Source organism: Plectropomus leopardus, chromosome 18 (genome assembly GCF_008729295.1).
Source record: "Plectropomus leopardus isolate mb chromosome 18, YSFRI_Pleo_2.0, whole genome shotgun sequence".
NCBI classification, from domain to species: domain Eukaryota; kingdom Metazoa; phylum Chordata; class Actinopteri; order Perciformes; family Serranidae; genus Plectropomus; species Plectropomus leopardus.
The window spans coordinates 8,184,306-8,202,244 of NC_056480.1; the positions used below are offsets into that span (position 1 = coordinate 8,184,306).

The 17,939-nt window shown below is 42.2% G+C and overlaps 2 protein-coding genes across 5 annotated transcripts; both read right to left on the reverse strand.

Annotated features, from left to right (window-relative positions):
• Positions 1-326: 326 nt before the first annotated feature.
• On the reverse strand, positions 327-11,463 carry anp32e (acidic (leucine-rich) nuclear phosphoprotein 32 family, member E). Of its 4 annotated transcripts, none has more exons than XM_042506215.1 (7): positions 11,198-11,452; positions 7,068-7,217; positions 6,578-6,700; positions 6,015-6,177; positions 5,824-5,933; positions 4,089-4,134; positions 327-4,003 (listed from the first exon to the last, which is right to left on the reverse strand). In XM_042506215.1, exons 1-7 carry the CDS (start codon positions 11,249-11,251, stop codon positions 3,918-3,920), a joined length of 732 nt encoding a protein of 243 aa, XP_042362149.1. In that variant the 5' UTR covers positions 11,252-11,452; the 3' UTR covers positions 327-3,917. The 4 variants fall into 4 exon arrangements, with proteins under 4 accessions (XP_042362149.1, XP_042362150.1, XP_042362148.1 ...); XM_042506216.1 differs by having other exon boundaries at positions 5,842-5,933; positions 11,198-11,451; XM_042506214.1 differs by having other exon boundaries at positions 5,806-5,933; positions 11,198-11,450.
• A 1,844-nt stretch (positions 11,464-13,307) lies between these two features.
• On the reverse strand, positions 13,308-17,538 carry LOC121958148 (GA-binding protein subunit beta-2-like). The gene is made up of 4 exons (XM_042507020.1): positions 17,436-17,538; positions 17,166-17,342; positions 16,957-17,075; positions 13,308-16,089 (listed from the first exon to the last, which is right to left on the reverse strand). The coding sequence occupies exons 1-4, from the start codon at positions 17,536-17,538 to the stop codon at positions 15,736-15,738; spliced, it is 753 nt and encodes a 250-aa protein (XP_042362954.1). The 3' UTR covers positions 13,308-15,735.
• Between the last annotated feature and the right edge of the window lie 401 nt (positions 17,539-17,939).

The following is a 17,939-nucleotide window of genomic DNA, read 5'->3' on the forward strand; positions in this document are numbered from 1 at the left end:
GCGACAAAGATTTTCCCTCGTGTGTTCGTCTCACACGATGTGTTCAAGGACCGTCAGAAATCTGATAAGCCAACGATAATATATGTTTTTTCAGTTTCTGGTTATGATAAATGGCGTAATTTTGGAAAGCCTGAGTTAAGAAAGAAGAAAAGAAAAGAAAAAAATGCCCCAAAATTTAGAGAAATAAATGCAAAAGTTTTTAAAAATCAAAGAAAAAAAAAGAAAAAAAAAAGAAAAAAGTGGCCAATATTTAAGAAAAGTTTTTAAAAATCACCAAAAAAACAAACAAACAAAAAAATACCTTTTTTTTTTTTTTTTTAAAGTAAAACATGCCTTTCAAAGCCACAGGCCCGCAGGTTTGGAGGGCATGTTTCCGTATAATAACAAGGTTTGTTTTTTCCCCGTGAGCATATAAATTCAATTCAAGTATTCGAAACATGGAAGTTACTTAAAACGCCCGTCCCTTTTCTTCGCCGTTTGATGTTTCGATGGTGAATCATCGACAAAGCGCTGAAAAGTGGTGTGTTGTTTTTTTAAGAGTGTAAACGAGAGAAAAGCTAAAACTTTTTACAGCAGTTTAGTTAAAAGTCAAAGTTCATCAGGACGAACAAACCGACTGAGATAAATGACCAGAGAAGCATGCATACTTTTTTTTCGACATTATTAATGTGTGATTATCATATCTTATCCTAATCAATTAATTTGATGATTTCTGATCTCGTTTATTTCACGTCAGGTCGGTTCGCTCCTGTTTGAAACAGCCGGAGAGAAAGTCGACAGTAAAAAGTTTCTGCCTGCGTAGCTGCAGAATCCCACGCAGAGCAGCGACACCTGAATCAGACGCGACAGGCGTGTCCCTGTTTCAGGCTCCGCCTCCGACGCAACAAGTACTCAGTTTCCCATAATCCACTGCAACGGTGCGTTCAGGTGACCTCTGTCAGACGTTACGGTAAAAATGGAGACCTGCAGGCGGCTGACATGTTTCTTTAGACACGTGGGTCATGTGACCAACAGGGTGTAACCTGATTGGACAGAGGTCTGATTTTTTTCTGCATTTTTACAGACAAAATTTTAAAACTGAAAGGACTCATCCAAAAATTTCAAAACCTATTCAAAAATGTTTTCAGCGACCCCATGATGTGCTCAAGGACCACCAGAAATGTGAAAATCAACAATAATTCTTGATTTTTACAATATCTGGTTGTATAAAGCATTGTAATTTTGGCAATTTTTACAGAAAACATGGATTCAAAACCTATTTTCTTAAAAGAAACCACATGGTTTTCTATAAAAATAGATTTTTAATAAAACTATTTTTCAAAAAAAAAAACAAGCATTGTTTTTTCCCACCCCTAAAGCAAAATTTGCTTAAAATGTTTTTAAGCGATGCCTCATGGGCAGATATGAAGGAAGATTTGGATCGCAGAGAAAAAAAAGAAACTTCTGTGATGAGAAACTAAAAAACGTTTTCACATATTGACGCATATTAAAGCTACTTTACGTCATCAGAGACAGAAAATAAATTCACCGTCGGGTTATTTAGGTTATTACAAACAACAAATGTTTCGATTTTTCCAGAACAATCAATGGTTTTTACTAAATCCATTACTTCCTGTCCTGGAAAATTTGATCGTGAAATTCCATAACTTTTCCAGGTTTTCCAGGACTGTGGGAACTCTGATTTCTTCACTCAAAGTTTAATTTCTTGACATTTTTATTGAAGCCACTTGAAATGTGGTCAATTTTTCTGCCTGCTGTTTAACAGTCGGACTGGAGAAGCACCTGAACGCAGCGCAGGTTTTTGGCGTGGCGTGGGGCGTTTCCTCTGAGGAGGAGCTGCAGGATCAGCTGGAGGTTCGGGGTCATTTTCAGGAGGCGGAGCCGGAAGCGAGACACACGGCGGCGGTCCGAACATCACGAGGGGACGGGCAGTTTGAAGACAAACCAAACTAAAAAAAAACACCAACAGCTGCAGATCAGGGACAAAAAAAACCACATCAGAACGAATATTTCCTCCCACCCGCCCCCTAATCTTCCCTGGAAACTCCCTACGATAAATCAAACACACACTGGGATCATGATCTATGTGACCTGAGCTACAGCAGGTCTGCATGTTTCTAACGGGGCAGAGACAGCAGAGTCTTCACTACGCAGTTCGAAGGGTTAAAACACGATGGAGGATGGAAGATCCTGAAAACACGTGACATCCCTGATTGGGTGTTAGACACACTGAGGTCCTGAAGGGGGCGCTGTCCTCTCCGGTCAGAGTCCAGAATCAGATATGGCTGCAGGGAGAAAAACCTGAAGGAGGATTTTCAGAGGTCAGGTGGACGTGTGGTCGGTCTGTCCGTCCCGTTAGAAGCTCGGCAGGACGGACGGATGATAAGAGACCAGCCGGCTCTTCGCTTCCTGTTTGTGCGGGATCGTCTCCGTGACGTCGGAGGTAAAAACAGGTAAAACTCCAGGTCTGCGTGTCGTCGATGGATCCAGACTTCGGTGCTTTGAGGCTGCGCTGGGAGACATTTACGGAGGTTTGTGTCGGCAGGTTGAAGCTCGTACGAATTAATCAAAAGTCCAGATCAGACAAGACTTACTGCAGACCGTTGTTATGGCAACATGAGCGTAAACACAAACAACACAACTGATCTCAGAGCCAGTTCACTAATCACAAGACGACTGGATCAAACCGATGTTACGCGAGCCGATTCTTGAGTACCAAAACCCCCCCCAAAAAAAGCCAAAATCCAGAATAGATGCAACGCCGAAAGAAGAATTCGTACGAAGTCACAACAACACGTGGACGATGAAAACAAGTGCGACAGCCTTGATTCACCGAAAAGACCCGACGTCTTTTGTTCCTGAGGCGGCGTGTTTCGTTCATTCTTCACAGCGAGGACGCTACAGATTTACACTCAAAGTCCAAAATAATGGAATTTAAAACATGCGATTAAAAACGCGACTGATCACGATTTACTGTTGAAATTCAGCTATTAATCCGATTTTAAAAGGGCTCCATAACACGCCTACGTGGCCTCGGATCAGAAATCATGACGGCTCGTGCGGTGGCTGCTATAGAAATGAAGCTGCTAATGTTTTGAGCATCCGTTGCCATGGTTACTGGGATGTTATCACCAGAGGAGATGTCGCACAATATCACTCAGTGGAAACACGGTCATCTCCACGTTTTGTTACATCGATTTTCCGAAAATATCGCTTAAGCGTAAGTAATACCCCTGATGGAAACATGCGTGTGCGGCACGTAGATCCAGCCGTGTGTTTGGGTCTCAGAAGTCTTGTGGTCTGAACTGGACTCCAGCAGGAAGCTGCGTCAGGCGGCTCGTTAATTCACCGCCTGCTGTTGGACACGAGTTTGTTTTTTCCCCCGAGTGTCGGCCAAACACACCTGACGTCTTGCTGATGCGAGCAGGAGCTGCAGCCGAGTCGAGCGCGGAGACACGACGCCGAAATCTGGTCCGGTGGAGGAGAGGAAGTGACATCATTCTGTAGTCAACACCTTTTCTGAAAGATGGCAGCGGGGCGGGACTTTAGTTTCGACTGGAGACGTCCAGCGAGGCGTTCGGGGTCGGAGCTCAGGATCAGGACGAGGACGGGGGACAGACTGGGGCCCTGCAGCAGGTTTAAAGGGACACGTGTGGACTCTTCAGCCGGCGTCAGCGGGTGAAGTTCTGATAAAATCTTCTTATATATTATCTAAAAATAAAGACGTGAGATTCTAGTACAAACGGAAACAAACTATCTGAGATCACACAGTTCCTGTTGCTGCTGTCTCTGGCGCCGGCTGTTTGTTGTTTGTTTGTTTGTTTGTTTGTTTGTTGTTTGTCTGGCGGAGGTCGGGTCAGACTGAGACGGACAGAAACAGGACGGGACGACACACAGACGACACATCGGCTGGAGGACTAGTCGTCTTCGTCGTCGTCGTCGTCCTCGCCTTCGTCGTCCACGTCTCTCTTCCTCTTCTGTCCCTGAACGCCCGCCTGGTCCTCTGCACACAGAGAGACAAAACCGACCAATCAGAGGAGAGCGACGGCAAAACGACCAACGAAAATCCGCACTGATTCGTCACTCACCTTCCTCCTCCTCCTCTGCATAGTCGTCCTCATCGTCATCGTCGTCCTGACAGGAAGCAGCGAGAGAAGAAGTTTCAGTTAGTCGCTTTCAAAATAAAAGTTCCACTAGAAGCTGCTTGTTTCTGATTGGACGACGCTAACGAAGATCTAAATCTAATCATCACGTCTACGTCATGTGACCAGGCTGACCTCCATCAGACCGACCCTGACAGGCTGTGGTTTTTAAACACACTCACAGAAACTTATGATCGTTTAGAAAATGTGACAAATTTTTTTGATTTTTATTGTAATTTTTTTAGGCTGAAAAATAAATAAATAAAATGATTTAAAAATTTGGGATTTTCATTTTTTTCTTTCGCAAAATAAAGAAATTGTTAAAAAAACAGAAATAATTCTAAATAAAATCAAGAAAAGTTATAACATAATACAAAGATAAGTAAATATAAATTCCTAATTTTGCGACATGAAAAGACAAATTTCTTTTGACTGTTTGGAAATAACATTTTGTCTTTTAAATAATCAGAAAAGTCAAAAACAATCTGTTACACAGTCAAGATTTGATTACATTTAGGAAAGAAATGTAATAACATTTTATTCTGATTTGTTTTGTTGTGTTTAGAAAATTATGTCGCCACAAAGGTTTTTTTTGTCCGTAAGGAGACAAACATCTTCTTCCTGTTTACCAACATCTGTCCTCAGAGGCGGCCATTTTTGGTGCTGAACCTGGTCAAGAACACGGTCACAGCTGAAGTCACAGCGGAGGTCGATCCGTCCGAGCGACTCAGACATCACGCAGAGGAAACACCTTAAATTCATCTCATCAGACGTCACGTGACGCGGTGGACGCTAAACGATCTGAGGGCATGAATCGTCTTTCACGTTTGTGGAAGTTTAATTGTTGTTTTCACTGCAGAACTTTTTATTATTAGATTTGTGATCAAACGCTCAACGAGAAGACGACAGGCGAGCACGTTACGCACCGAGCGCCGTCTTTCGTGAGGCTAAACGTTTTCTGTATGAAGGGAAATTAGGGGCGAATCAGAGTATTGCTATAACATACACTGTGATGTCATGTGATTTATTAGCTTTTTTCAACTGTAAAATATGTTCAAAAAGGGAAAATGTCTCAAGTGGACTGAGACGAAATTAATCTCATTAATTTAGAAGACCATCAAAAGTTTAATTCCTATGTGCAATATCAGTAATTTATATCATTTTAAAAAATCAATACTTACACAGAATGTCTTCACACTACGCTGTATCGACTTTTTCACACCTCAAACTCAAATGTAATGTTTGTATATTTTGCACAAATGTGTCTTTTTTTGCTTGATATTTTATTTTCTCTAAATTCTCGTTTTATATGTTACTGAAGCGCTTTCGTAATAATGATTTTGTGGCGGCGTAAACGCTGCCTGGTTTATGTTCAGAGACATCGTTTGTTTCAGGTGGCGTAGGTGGGAACAGATCGTAATTTCTGTTAAATGTTAAAAAGAGATCATTTGAAAATGATGCTGCTGTGAGTGAATACTGTGTCGCCCATTTTGGCAGAAAACAACTGAAACACGACGTCAGTGAGCGTTTGTTGATGGAAACCCGCCTCGTGACTGTGGTTGTTTTTGTGTCTCTGCCTGGTCTGGACAGGTGCATCATGGGAGCGGGCCCGTGTCTGAGCCGTTCGTGGATCGACCTGCAGGCTGACGCCCGAGTTGCCCACCTGATCGGCCCGGTTCACCTGAAAGCTCAGCCCCACCTCTCCTCCCTCCGAGCCGTCCTCGTCCTCCTCGTCATCGTCCTCCTCGTCGTAGTCGCCGGTCGGCCCCGCTCCGTCCTCGCCGTCCTCGTCTGTAAACACAGAGACACGTTCAGACAGACGGCACGGTGTTATACTTTCCGTCCACTAAACGCACACGCCAAGCGCCCCACCTTCGTCCTCAGCCTCGGAGTCGGGCGCCTCGTTGTCATCCTGGTCGAAGCCGTCCAGGTAGGTGACCTGAGGCAGCAGCTCGAAGACGCTCTCCCTGTAGTCCTCCAGAGACGTGATCTCACAGTTGAAGAGGTCCAGACTCTGCAGGCTCTTCAGGTTTTGCTGCAGCAGGAAACGTTATCGGTTAAAAACGACACAGACGGAAAGATTCAGCTGAAGCGGTCATTAAATCTGAAATCAGAGAGATAAAAACTGTTTCCCCTTTAACACACATCAAAACTGATGACGAACATCATAAAGCATCTGCACAGCATGTGTCAAGGTTTTGAAAGATTTTATTGTGAAAATTAAAATTATTTATCCTCTCTTCCTTTAAGGTATTTTTCACATTTTATTTTAGACTGTTTGTTTAAAGCCCCACCAGCCCAAAAAGTGACTGTTTTTCTTGTTCCCACAAGATAATTAACCTGTGCAAAAAAACTATAACCTTTCTTTTGTGTGTGTGTGTGTGTGTGTGTGTGTGTGTTTGTGTGTGAGCGAGTGTGTGTGTGTGTGTTCTGACCAGCGCCTCCACGTTGCTCAGCTCTTTGATCTTGTTCCCGCTCAGGTTGAGGTAGGTCAGGTTGGGACATTTCTCCGACAGAGTCTCCAGAGAACCGGACAGGTTGTTGTCACTCAGCTCCAACTGAAAACACACACACACACACACAGACAGACACACACACACACACAGACACACACACACACACACACACACACACACACACACACACACAGAGACACACACACACAGACACACACAGACACAGACACACACACACAGACACACACACAGACACACACACAGACACACACACAGGATTGCTGTGATACTGAGGAAAACTTAAAAACATGATTCTCAGGAAACTTCTGCAGGGATTTTTTCTGTAATTTTTAAGTGTATTTATTGACATTTATTCAGGACATCAAAGACAATGAAAAGTTACACTGCATGATGTCATTACAGTGTGTGTGTGTGTGTGTGTGTGTGTGTGTGTGTGTGTGTGTGTTACCTTGCGTAGTTTGGGCAGTGAGGGCAGTTTAGCCAGCGAGCTCAGACCCACGTTGACCATACTGAGGAACTCGAGCTCCGTGAACGCATCCGTCAGACCTTCGACCTCGCCGTCTGCAGAGCGACTGTTGTCAACCACCAGCTCCACTATCTGACACACAGACACACAGACACACAGAGACACACACACACACACACACACACACACACACACACACACACAGAATTGTTATTATTGTTATTATAAGTGGTAGTAGCTTTATTATTGTATTATAATTATAATTACTGCAGTTTTTAAAACTGCCCACACACAAAACTTAGTTAATTTACCACAATTTTACAGACAAAATATCTTATTGATTAATCAAGATAATATCAGACATATAAATTGCTTATGAAAACAGTTTTGGTTGCAGCCTTCACTGAAATGAATATTTTCCACAAGGGTTCTTTCAAAGACCGAGGTCAGAGGTCAAGAATAACTTTAGCCTTAAGTTATAGCACATTTTGGGACATTAAGTCTTTGACTGACAGGGGCAACGGCCTGCTGCATCCACAATACCGCAGCTGCTCGATATATTGTCAGATTTCAGCTTTCGGCGAATACATCGATTATTCATCAGCTGGTCACAAAATGTCAGAACAGACGAGTGAACGTGTGTTTGAGGTCATTTAGGAACTGATCTGAACCAACAGAGAGCGCTGACAGGTTGATTTTTACTCTGGAAATATGTCACACTTCATATCTGAACCGTCTGAAAGCTGAGCAGATTGATTTGATTTCTTTGAAAAACACGAGAAGAGAACAACAAGCAGTTAAGAGGAGATGACCTGAAAATTACCTGAAAATGACCAAACACAACAAGAAAACTCAATGGAAATAATCAACAAACAATCCAAAAAATACCGAGAAAATTACCTGAAAATTTGTACACACAAAAACACTCAATGGGAAAAAAATTCCTGAAAAAACTGCTTAACAATTATTATAATTTTGTGGGGAAAAAAAATGTAATCATATAATTATGAACATCAGATATATACATTTCTGGACATATTTCCTTAGCTTGTCCAGAGAAAAAAATAAAAACTAAGGAAAAACTATATTCATAATTACCATGATTACATATTTAAAATTGTGTTACAGAATTTTTATTATTTTTTAGGCACTTTTTCCAGGTCATTTCCTTGTTTGTTAACTTATTTTAACTTAACTCTGTGCAAACACTGCAGACTCGTACTTATTCAGGGGCTTTCACATGCGTGCCTGGACAAACGTGTGTGTGTGTGTGTGTGTGTGTGTGTGTGTGTGTGTATTTACACATACATTACTACAGGTGCTTTGGTGCTTGAGCGTCTGTATTCATACAGTCTGTGTGGCGGTTTGGAGAACAGGTTGATGAAACGATCTGCAGGTGTGTTTGCAGCATCATGTGACGCTCTGAAATGATTATGAGGTATGAGCGTATTTAAAGGGATCATTTTAAACAGTTTGTATCAAAACGGTGTGCGGCGCAGGGATGCAGGTTAATATCAGCACGTTATTAACTTTAAAATGTTTAAAATATCAGGATCGGCCAACATGCTGATTTCTGCAGATATTTACTGATTTTTTTAAGCAAAGTGTGAAGAAGCGAGGGGCCAGTCACAGCAGCCTCATGCATGCCTCTAAGACTTACAGACATATCAGATTTTAGCATGTTTTTAGCATTTTAGGACATTTTCAGGACTTTTGGACATGTCTAGGATTTAAGAACATTACTAGGATTTAAGCATGTCCCTAGCATTTTGGGACGTTTTTAGAAGTTAAGGATTTCTAAGATTTCAGGAAGTTTCTTGGATTTTAGGATATTTCATGAATTTTTAAATTGATTCTATGATTTTAGGATGTTTCTAGGATTTAAGGACATAAACAGGATTTTAGCATGTTTCTAGAATCTTAGGATGTTTTTAGGGCTTTAGGACATTTCTAGGATTTTATGGTGCTTCTAGGATTTTTGCATTTTTCTAAGATTTAAGGCATCTATAGGATTTAGGGACATTTCTAATTTTTTTTTTTTTTTTTTTTTAAAGCAAATTTTAAGCATTTTAGCACATTTCAAAATTTCCAGAATGTGTGTGTGTGTGTGTGTGTGTGTGTGTGTGTGTGTGTGTGTGTGTGTGTGTGTGTGTGTGTGTGTGTTTGGGGGGGTTACTTCTCTGGCAATTTTTTTTAATCAACAAGCTCTATATTGATGCTGTTTTATGAACTCTGGCACCGTATGGATTACTAAAAGTACAAAACAATTCCCACTTTGAATCACTTTATTTTTATTGTGGATTAAAAAATGATTGGGGGGGCACCCAGCACACTTTTGGGGGCCAGATTTGGCCCACGGGACATAAGCTGAGCATCACTGCTCTGGAATAAACACAGTGATGTTGATTTCGCCTGCAGAATAATTAAAATAACGGTGTGCAGGTAGCGTGAGTCAGTGAGTGAGCTCGTGGAGGACTTTGTTCAGACCGGTGGTTGTTTCCTCAGCTTCTGCTTATGTAACAGCAGAGACTCAGAGTTTCAGTGTAACAGCTTCAGCCTGCAGGCCAACAGGCATCAATGAAGACACCATTACACCCAGCACCGTGTGTGTGTGCGCGCCGTGTGTGTGTGAGGGGGTTAACCTACTACAATCTACATGCAACGTGTGGTGTGTGTGTGTGCGTGCGTGCGTGTGTGTGTGGTGGGGGTTGTCTGCTGAGCCTTCACACACACCATCTGCCGCCGCCCCCCCCCCCCCCCGACACACACACACCAATTCATAAAACATGACACCAGCAAGTTTGTATTTCTCAGTTTGAAGTGAATTAAGTCTGAAACGAGAGCACAAGTGTGTGTGTGTGTGTGTGTGTTATTTAACTGAAGCTGATCGGTTGGCAGTCCAGTTATATAACTTAATCACACACACGCGCGCGCGCGCGGGAGCTCTAGCTGCTTTATAAAAAGCGACAATAACCGCGTGTTTTCCGGTGTCCTCTCATTGATATTAGTTTAATGGCGTCAGTGCGCAGTTGTGTTGATTTGAACAGACATCAGTAATCCGTCAGCGCGGTAATCTGTTTCACTTTAAAGCCTCGCCGAGTAACGCCATTTTGATTGGATACGACGCGGTTCAAACACCGACTCTCTGCCCGTTACACGGTCTGCGCGGACGGTACCGGGCCGCGGTGTACCGCCGCTTCTCCGGCCCCCTTCAGACACTCGTTTTATGTAAATATTCGTCGATGTTCGACACAATCTGCCGTCGAAACGGCCGCTAATCCGCTTTCTGTAACGTTAAGTCGGTAACGCGTTACTGCCGAGCACGAGCTTCCCCTCTCAAAATGTCTCTGTGACCGACCTCACAGCGCCCCGCGGCCGCCGCCGAGCGCGGCCGCGCGGGGAAATGTCCCCACAAAAACTCGATAAAAGACGTTAAGTTTACTCCTGAGTTGAATTTACCGAAGAGAAGCTCGACTTAACGTCAGCAGACTCGGCGTTTCCGTCGAAGTTTAAGCCGTCGGCGACTTAAAATGTCCGCTCTCCAGAGAAGCCCGATGTCGTTGTTGTTTTTCCGGGGACGAAATCCCGCCGCGAGCCCCGAAATCACCCCGACAAACGACCGCGGCGACAACAAACGGCGCGTTAACGCTTGTTTTTACGTTTATTTTGCGTCGTTTTGAACATTAAACTCCTGCGACCGCGGCCGGTGATTAAAAGTTTAAACTTCGCCGTCTGTGAAGGCGTTTTAATATTTCGGTTGACCGGGGGGACTGTTCGCGGTGAAAGAACCGGAGCTGGAGCGGTTTTGACGGTTAATTCGTGCCCGCGGAGCCTCCCCGAGAGACGGGATTCACCGGAGAGGAGGAGGGGGCGGGCGGACCGAGCCGCGGAGATGCTTCCACATCCATCGGGCTCTCCGCCGGTAGCCGTCCAAACTAAAACCGGATCGATAAGACGTTTAACGGACCGAATGATGCGAAACTTGGCCGTTTCGTGTCGGTAACCCCCCGTGTGATGAGCGCGGGGGGAGCAGCCGGGCTCCGGTCGCACATCACCTCCCGGGCTATTTCAGGCAACAATTAAACTGTTTTTTAAAATAAAAACCGGCTCACCTCCGCCGGGCTCCGGTTCCGCAGCTCCAGGTTGATCCTCTTCTTCATGTCCATGTTGCAGAGTCCGGTGTGTGGTGTTTAAATCGCGGGTGAACAGTTGAGAAAGTCCCGGGGATCAGCGCGGTGCTGCTCTCCTCTGACGGCCACAGTTTGCCTACTGATCCTCCATGATACCTCGCGCCCTGCCCCCTCCCCCCGCGGCCCCGCCCCCCGCCGCTCGGGGTTGGCCGCGCGCCACTCCGCCGCCTCTGATTGGACGGCGGACACGTCAATCAGCACTGATCGGCCGTAATCCACGAGCTGGGCGGGAATATCCCCGAAAGCCAGCGGCCGCCCGTGAAGCCTCATGGGAGTTGTAGTTACATATCGTCAAATTAATCTTTATTTATTCATTAAAATTACAAAATATACAAACTTTGCTGTCAATATCAACAATAGATCGTCTGTTATTTTAGAATAAATGCGGAAAACAAGAAAAAAATAAACAAAAACACTAATGGCGGTGTGTACATTAAAAAGGGGTCCTACAGTTTAAGGCGAGTTACATTTCAGACTTATTGTTATTTATTTTTTTATAAATTTTTATTGATGGTAACCAAAACTTTTCAATTGATTGTCTAAATTTGAATTTTACATTATAATTTTAAATGTTATGAATTCAAAAGAAACAAAAACTAAATCCTTTAGGGTCTGCTGAAAAGGTGGACTAAAACTTGATTAACGGTTTTTGCCAGTTTACAATTTTCTAATGACAGTCGGACTGAAATTTAAGATCAGTTTTTTGTTTAATGACCAATATTTTTTAATAGTTATTTTTTCTTTAAATTTTATAAATTCAAAACATGAAGTCTGTACACTGCAAAATAAAAATAAAAAATACATAAAAATTATGTAAAAAATATACTCAATGACATAAATAAATAAACAGGCAACAGAAAAAATCTGTAAGAAAAGTCATTTGGGGTCTGCTAAACAGATGGAATAAAACTGTAATGTCTTAATAGTTTTTGCCAGTTTCCAATTTCTGTTTTTCATTTTCAGCGGAGAAGTATGTTTTTAAATCAGTGTCTTTAAAAACATAAACAAATCCCTGAGTCTGCTAAACAGATGGAATAAAACCAACATGTATAAATCATCTAATAGCTTTTTGCCAACTTACAATTTTTGATATTTAAATTTTCAACACTGGTGAAGTAGGTTTTAAAAATCTGTATCTTTAAAAACATAAAATGAGGGTAGTCTTTTCAGCCAAATCCTTTTATGTTTGTAATATTTTACAAAAATGTTTTTCATCAGCTCAGAAATCAGGATTGTTAAAAATTAGTGATGTATCCGTCCCACAGTTGGTGTTAAAACAATAACCAAATGAAAGGTTAAGAAAAAGAAGAAATGAATTGAAGTTAAGGGGCCGTTCATGGGGGGGTTGGGATGTAACTTTGTGTTTTTGTTTTTTTTAAACCCAACCCAGCACAACAGATATTTTTCTTTGCGCCTCTTCATCTGTTAAAACGCTTCGATCCAAGCTGCATGCTTTATTTATTACTTCTTGAAAATGTAAATTTCGTTGATTTTTTTTCTATTTTTTTAAAATGTTTTGTTAATGTTGCTTTAATGTCACCAATAAAGTCTGTGACAAAGAAAATAATTCAAATCAAAGTTTGGAGGTGAACTAAAGGAGTAACTTAAATTTAGACCGTAATTATTTTAAACGTGTGATATAATTAGTCCTGATAAGTGTTGTGTGAGTAAAAAAGTCAGTTCTATCTTATTCCTCTGTTATTGTTAAAAATCATATAAAAACTCATCAGCGAGACACTTTTCGCTCACTTTTCATGATCAGAACTCGGTGCAATTTTTCTCAACTTTAAGCTCATAAATGAAATAATTTCGGGTGTGTTCGCAGCCGTCAGCTGAGCACCTGAATGCCTCGTGCTGCGTTCAGGTGTGTAAAAGCATCAAAAACACAAGAGAGAAGTTCCAAAAAAAAAACAAGTGTTTATATTTCAAATTACCAATGCAGGCAGCCATCATCATCATCATCATCATCATCATCATCATCACGGTGAAGCATTCAGGTACAGTTAAAAAAATACAACTTTATATGTACATAGAAAAAGGTTGGCTTCGCTGAGCTTATAAAAATAACTATCATACTCGACTCAAAGTAATCGCTGATCAGACGGGAAGGAGCACGACGGGCCGATCAGCTGATAGACAGTCATCAATAATCACTGTGGGACTGACCGGAGCTGAACCAGGACAGGAAACACAAACGAACCACAGCCGAGACACTTTTAAAAGACCGATGACTTCAGATGTTTCATCAATGACCATTTTACTTTTTGGGAAGCAGATTTTACGTGGAGCTTCCTTCCTCTGCCGGCTGCAGAGACGACTTATCACAGATTGTTTATTTTTTTCTGCTAAAGTTATAAAAGTGTTGTCTCGTCGAAATAACATCTTGTTTACACACACAGAGAAAAGGTTTGTGACATTTCCTCCCTACAAATATTCACTTGGATCCACGTTAATGTGTTTTTTGATGATAAAATGTTAAACTGCACCAATAATGTACAAAAACAAATAAAGTGAGTCCTCCATTATTCGCTAAATCTGTTCTTGCAGAGTGGCTTTGTGTCTGATTTTAACACCTTAATTTTCTGAGTTCTTATTTGCTCACATGCTGCATATTCACACATTTTAAAGTTGTTTTTAGTCAATGAAATACTGACACAGGTGGGCGTAAAGGTCCGGTGTGAGCAGGATTTCAGGGGGAAAATGACAGAAATGGAATGAATTTAGTGGATAATCGCCTGAAAATAAGAACTGTTGTTAAATGTAGAAACTGTGATGGGAGTCTTTCTAAACTAATCTATAAAATAATCAATTATGAAAAATGAAAACAATAACAAGGTGCCGTCTTGCTGGACCCAACAAGCTCACAACCACCTGATGACGGGAAACAGCTGGTTTTAGACATTAAACGTTTCCATGATGGATCTGGTTCAGTTCTTTAAGTCAATTTGGGAATAAAGACGATTTTTTTAATAGTCAATCATAAATTGGTTTGTTGAGATGCACAAAAAAGCAGGAAAATAGATATTTTACCCCAAAATGATTCCCATTGCTTTATACACAGCTTCAATGAAACCATTTGATATCCCCACTCAGTTTTTAGGGAGGTTGTTCATAAACATGATGACATCACATCCAAAAACAAAACGTATTATAAACAACAACAAAAACACAATATGAAAAAAAGTAAGAAAGCAGTTCAGAGTTATTTTAGTGTACAAAGAATGCTGACAAACATCTGTTTCCTCTGCGCTCACAGTCACGGCCTTGTTTTGTCTGCTCCCTCTCGGGGAAGCAAAATGGTGCAAGCTACAGCAAGGTTTGAGTAGCTGGGTTTAACAACGTGGTCCCAGTTTAGCAAGACTTAGAGTTATGAAGGCATCAGATGAACAACCAACGGACGAAAACTGGACAAAAATGAAGGGATAAAAATAGGTTAAAATGGGGATAACCATAAAAAAAGGACGAAAATGTTAAATCAAAAAAACAAAAACTAAATTCCCGCTGTTTGAGTATCCTTGGGTTTAGTGATCGAGTCTTTATAAGCGCTTACTCAGAGTCAAATGGGGAAGCAAAACGGTGCTCTAAAGAAATGCTCAGGAAACAGACGTGGCCGTCTTCCCAAACTGTCCATGTTGATATTTTTATTTGGGATCATTGATTGTGTTTTTTTTTTTAAAAAGAACAAAAAAGGGTAAACACGTGGTTGCGTTTTTCCTCCTCAGTTGGTCTCCATCCATTTTGCATCCCGATTAAAAAGGCATTCAGTTACAGTACAAGTGGGAACTCAAAATGGCGCACAACTAAACTCCGCCATCACATCTGTTTAGTCTGTTTTCAATCCGTCTTTCTCTTCCTACTGTTTTGTCCTTTTGGGGAAATCATTTTGCTTCCCTCTCCAACGTGTTATCATCAAAATTTTTATGGGTTTCAAAATGGGGCATGGCTAAACTCCTCCATCATGCCTGTTTAGGCCTTTCTTAGACTGTTTTTCTGCTGTGTTGCCATTCTGTTTCTCTCTCAGAAGTGTGGCTATTGGCTCATTTAAGGATTCAAAATGGTGCACGGCCAAACTTCTTTCATGTTTGTTTTCAGTCCGCCCGTCTCTTCCAACTGTTTTGTCCTTTTGGGAAAGCCATTTGCCTCCCTGTCCAACTATTATTACATTTTTCTGGGATTCAAAATGGGGCATGGCTAAACTCCTCCGTCATGTTTTTTAGGGTCTTTCTCCTGCTGTGTTGCCATTTTCTGAAGTGTTAAATCATTCAAGGATTCAAAATGGCGCAGGGACAGACTCCTCGGTTTTAATCATTTTTCTAAGAATGTTTTTTGGGAAGCCGTTTTGTGTCTCCTCTCTGTTGTATTTTGGGGATTCAAAATGGCGCACACTTGAAACCAGCCTCCTCCTGTAATGATCTGTCCGTCGGTGTGTCGCCCTCCCTCCTCCTCATACCTCCTCTCTGTTAGGAGCCGACCTCCGTCGTCTCTCCGCCCGTCTCCACCAGCGTCACCTGACCCTCCTCCCCCTCCATGATGATGCCTCCCTCCTGCAGCACCACCATCTCCCCCTCCTCCTCCACCATGCCGGCCGCCGCCTCCTCCTCGTCCTCCTCCCCTCCCACCACCTCCTCGGGGCTGGCTGCGTTGGCGGCAGCGCTGGCGGCCGTGGTGTTGGCGTTGGTGCTGTTGGCCTGACTTTGGGACATGGCCTCCAGCTTGATGCGGTACTCCTCGGCCTCCTGCTCCTTACGCAGCAGCTGCTGCCGGTACTCCTGCGCCTTCCTGTTGGCCTCCTGCAGCTGCCTCTGCAGCAGCTCCTGCAGGAGGAGGAGAAGACAACGGTCACATCCAGGGTTCCCACTCATTATCATGGAGAAAGTTTAAAAACTTTTCCATGATTTTTCAAGGACCCAAAATACATTTTTGTACTTGCCCAGCATTTTTAAAACAGATAAGATTCAAACTCTGTTTAAACATAATTTCAGCCTCCTCAATAAAGTGTTCAAGGACCGTCACAAATTTAGTTTTTACGATGTCTGGCTATAAAAAGTGATGCACATTTAGCGAGTTTTAAAAAAAACAAAAACATGTCCAAACCTGTTTATATTCTTACTCTGAGTAATAGTATCCCTATTTTTACATTATTTTTCTATCATTCTTTGTGTATTGCATTTTTTATTTTTATTGTTTTGCTGCTTATCTTGATTAAAACATTTTTCATCATCACTTTAAGTGGCTGTAACAAATGAATTTACCCAGTGAGGGATCAATAAAGTCTTATCTAAAATAAATAAATAAATAAAATAGTTTTTTTTTTGTTTTGTATCAAATTTGACATATATGTTTACAAAAAAGAATTTGGTTTATTTAAAAAAAAAAAGACATTTAAGAATATCATCCATATATTTTTTAAAGAAAAAAACAAACAATTTATCATGTTTTCTAGAAACAATTCTCAAAATGTTCAAAGAAAACCAAAATTCACCATTATGTTAAATTAATGTAATATAATGTATTACAAACAACATTTTTTATGATTTTTCCATAACTTTCATTGATTTTTACGAGTTATCATTAATTTCAGTCCTGGAAAATGCACGTTCGAAATGACTTTTCCAGGTTTTCTAAATAAATGATGTCACAGAGCTCGTGCTGCTCTGACTGCGAGCGTGTCCTCCGCTCACCGTCTCTCCTGTGTCGTTGTGGTTGTTGGTCACCTCCAGCTTCCTCTTCCTGGAGGGCGGCGGCTGCGGCTCCTCCGTCACCACCTCCTCCGTCACCGTGTTGGCGGGCACCGCCAGCACTGTCAACAAACACACACACACACACACACATCGATTACCGACATGTCGATCTGACCAGGGAGCGTTCGGCTGAGCGGAGGGGCTCGTACTCTGCTGTCCGTGCTGCATGGTGACAAAGAACGGCGGCGCCATCCCTCCTGTGGTCTGCAGGTTGCCATGCTGGTCTGTTACTATGGTGATGACCCTCTGACCCCCCTCGTTGACCACGGTGGCGTGCTGGATGTTGGAGTCCAGAGCGCTGGCAGCCATCGCTTCCTCTGAGTCACCTGGAGGACAGAAATGTTACACATCCACAAAACACGATCATAAAGATCCCTGTGTTTGTTTCTGCGTGTGTGTGTGTGTGGGTGTGTGTGTACCTGCGTTGGCCTTGTTGAGCAGCTCGGCCAGGTTGACCACGCCCCCCTGGATGGCAGGTATCCCCTGGATGATGAAGTAATGAAAGTATTGGGAGATAAACATTATGATTTTTTCTTCTTCATGAGTAGCATTTGTTAAAAATATAAAATACAGAATAAATGAGTTCTGATCGTTTCTTCTTTGTCCGTGGAATTTGTTAACAACAACAGCAGAAAAAGCCTAAAATCAGCCTTTGAGGGTGAAATCTAAGCTTGTGTGCTGAGAGTCACCGCACCAGTAGAGCTTCATCTCTTTAAATAAAATAAAATAAAGTAAAATAAAATAAAATAATTCCCTCATTGATCAGCAGTCAGTCGTGCCGTCACTCACCAGACAGCCAGTACATGACGGGACACTTGTCGGTGTCGGCTTTGGGAGGCAGGTAGACGGCAAACTTCATCTTACACTTGAGCTCGGTGCTGCACGGAGGAAACGCACACACACACACACACACACGCGCGCAC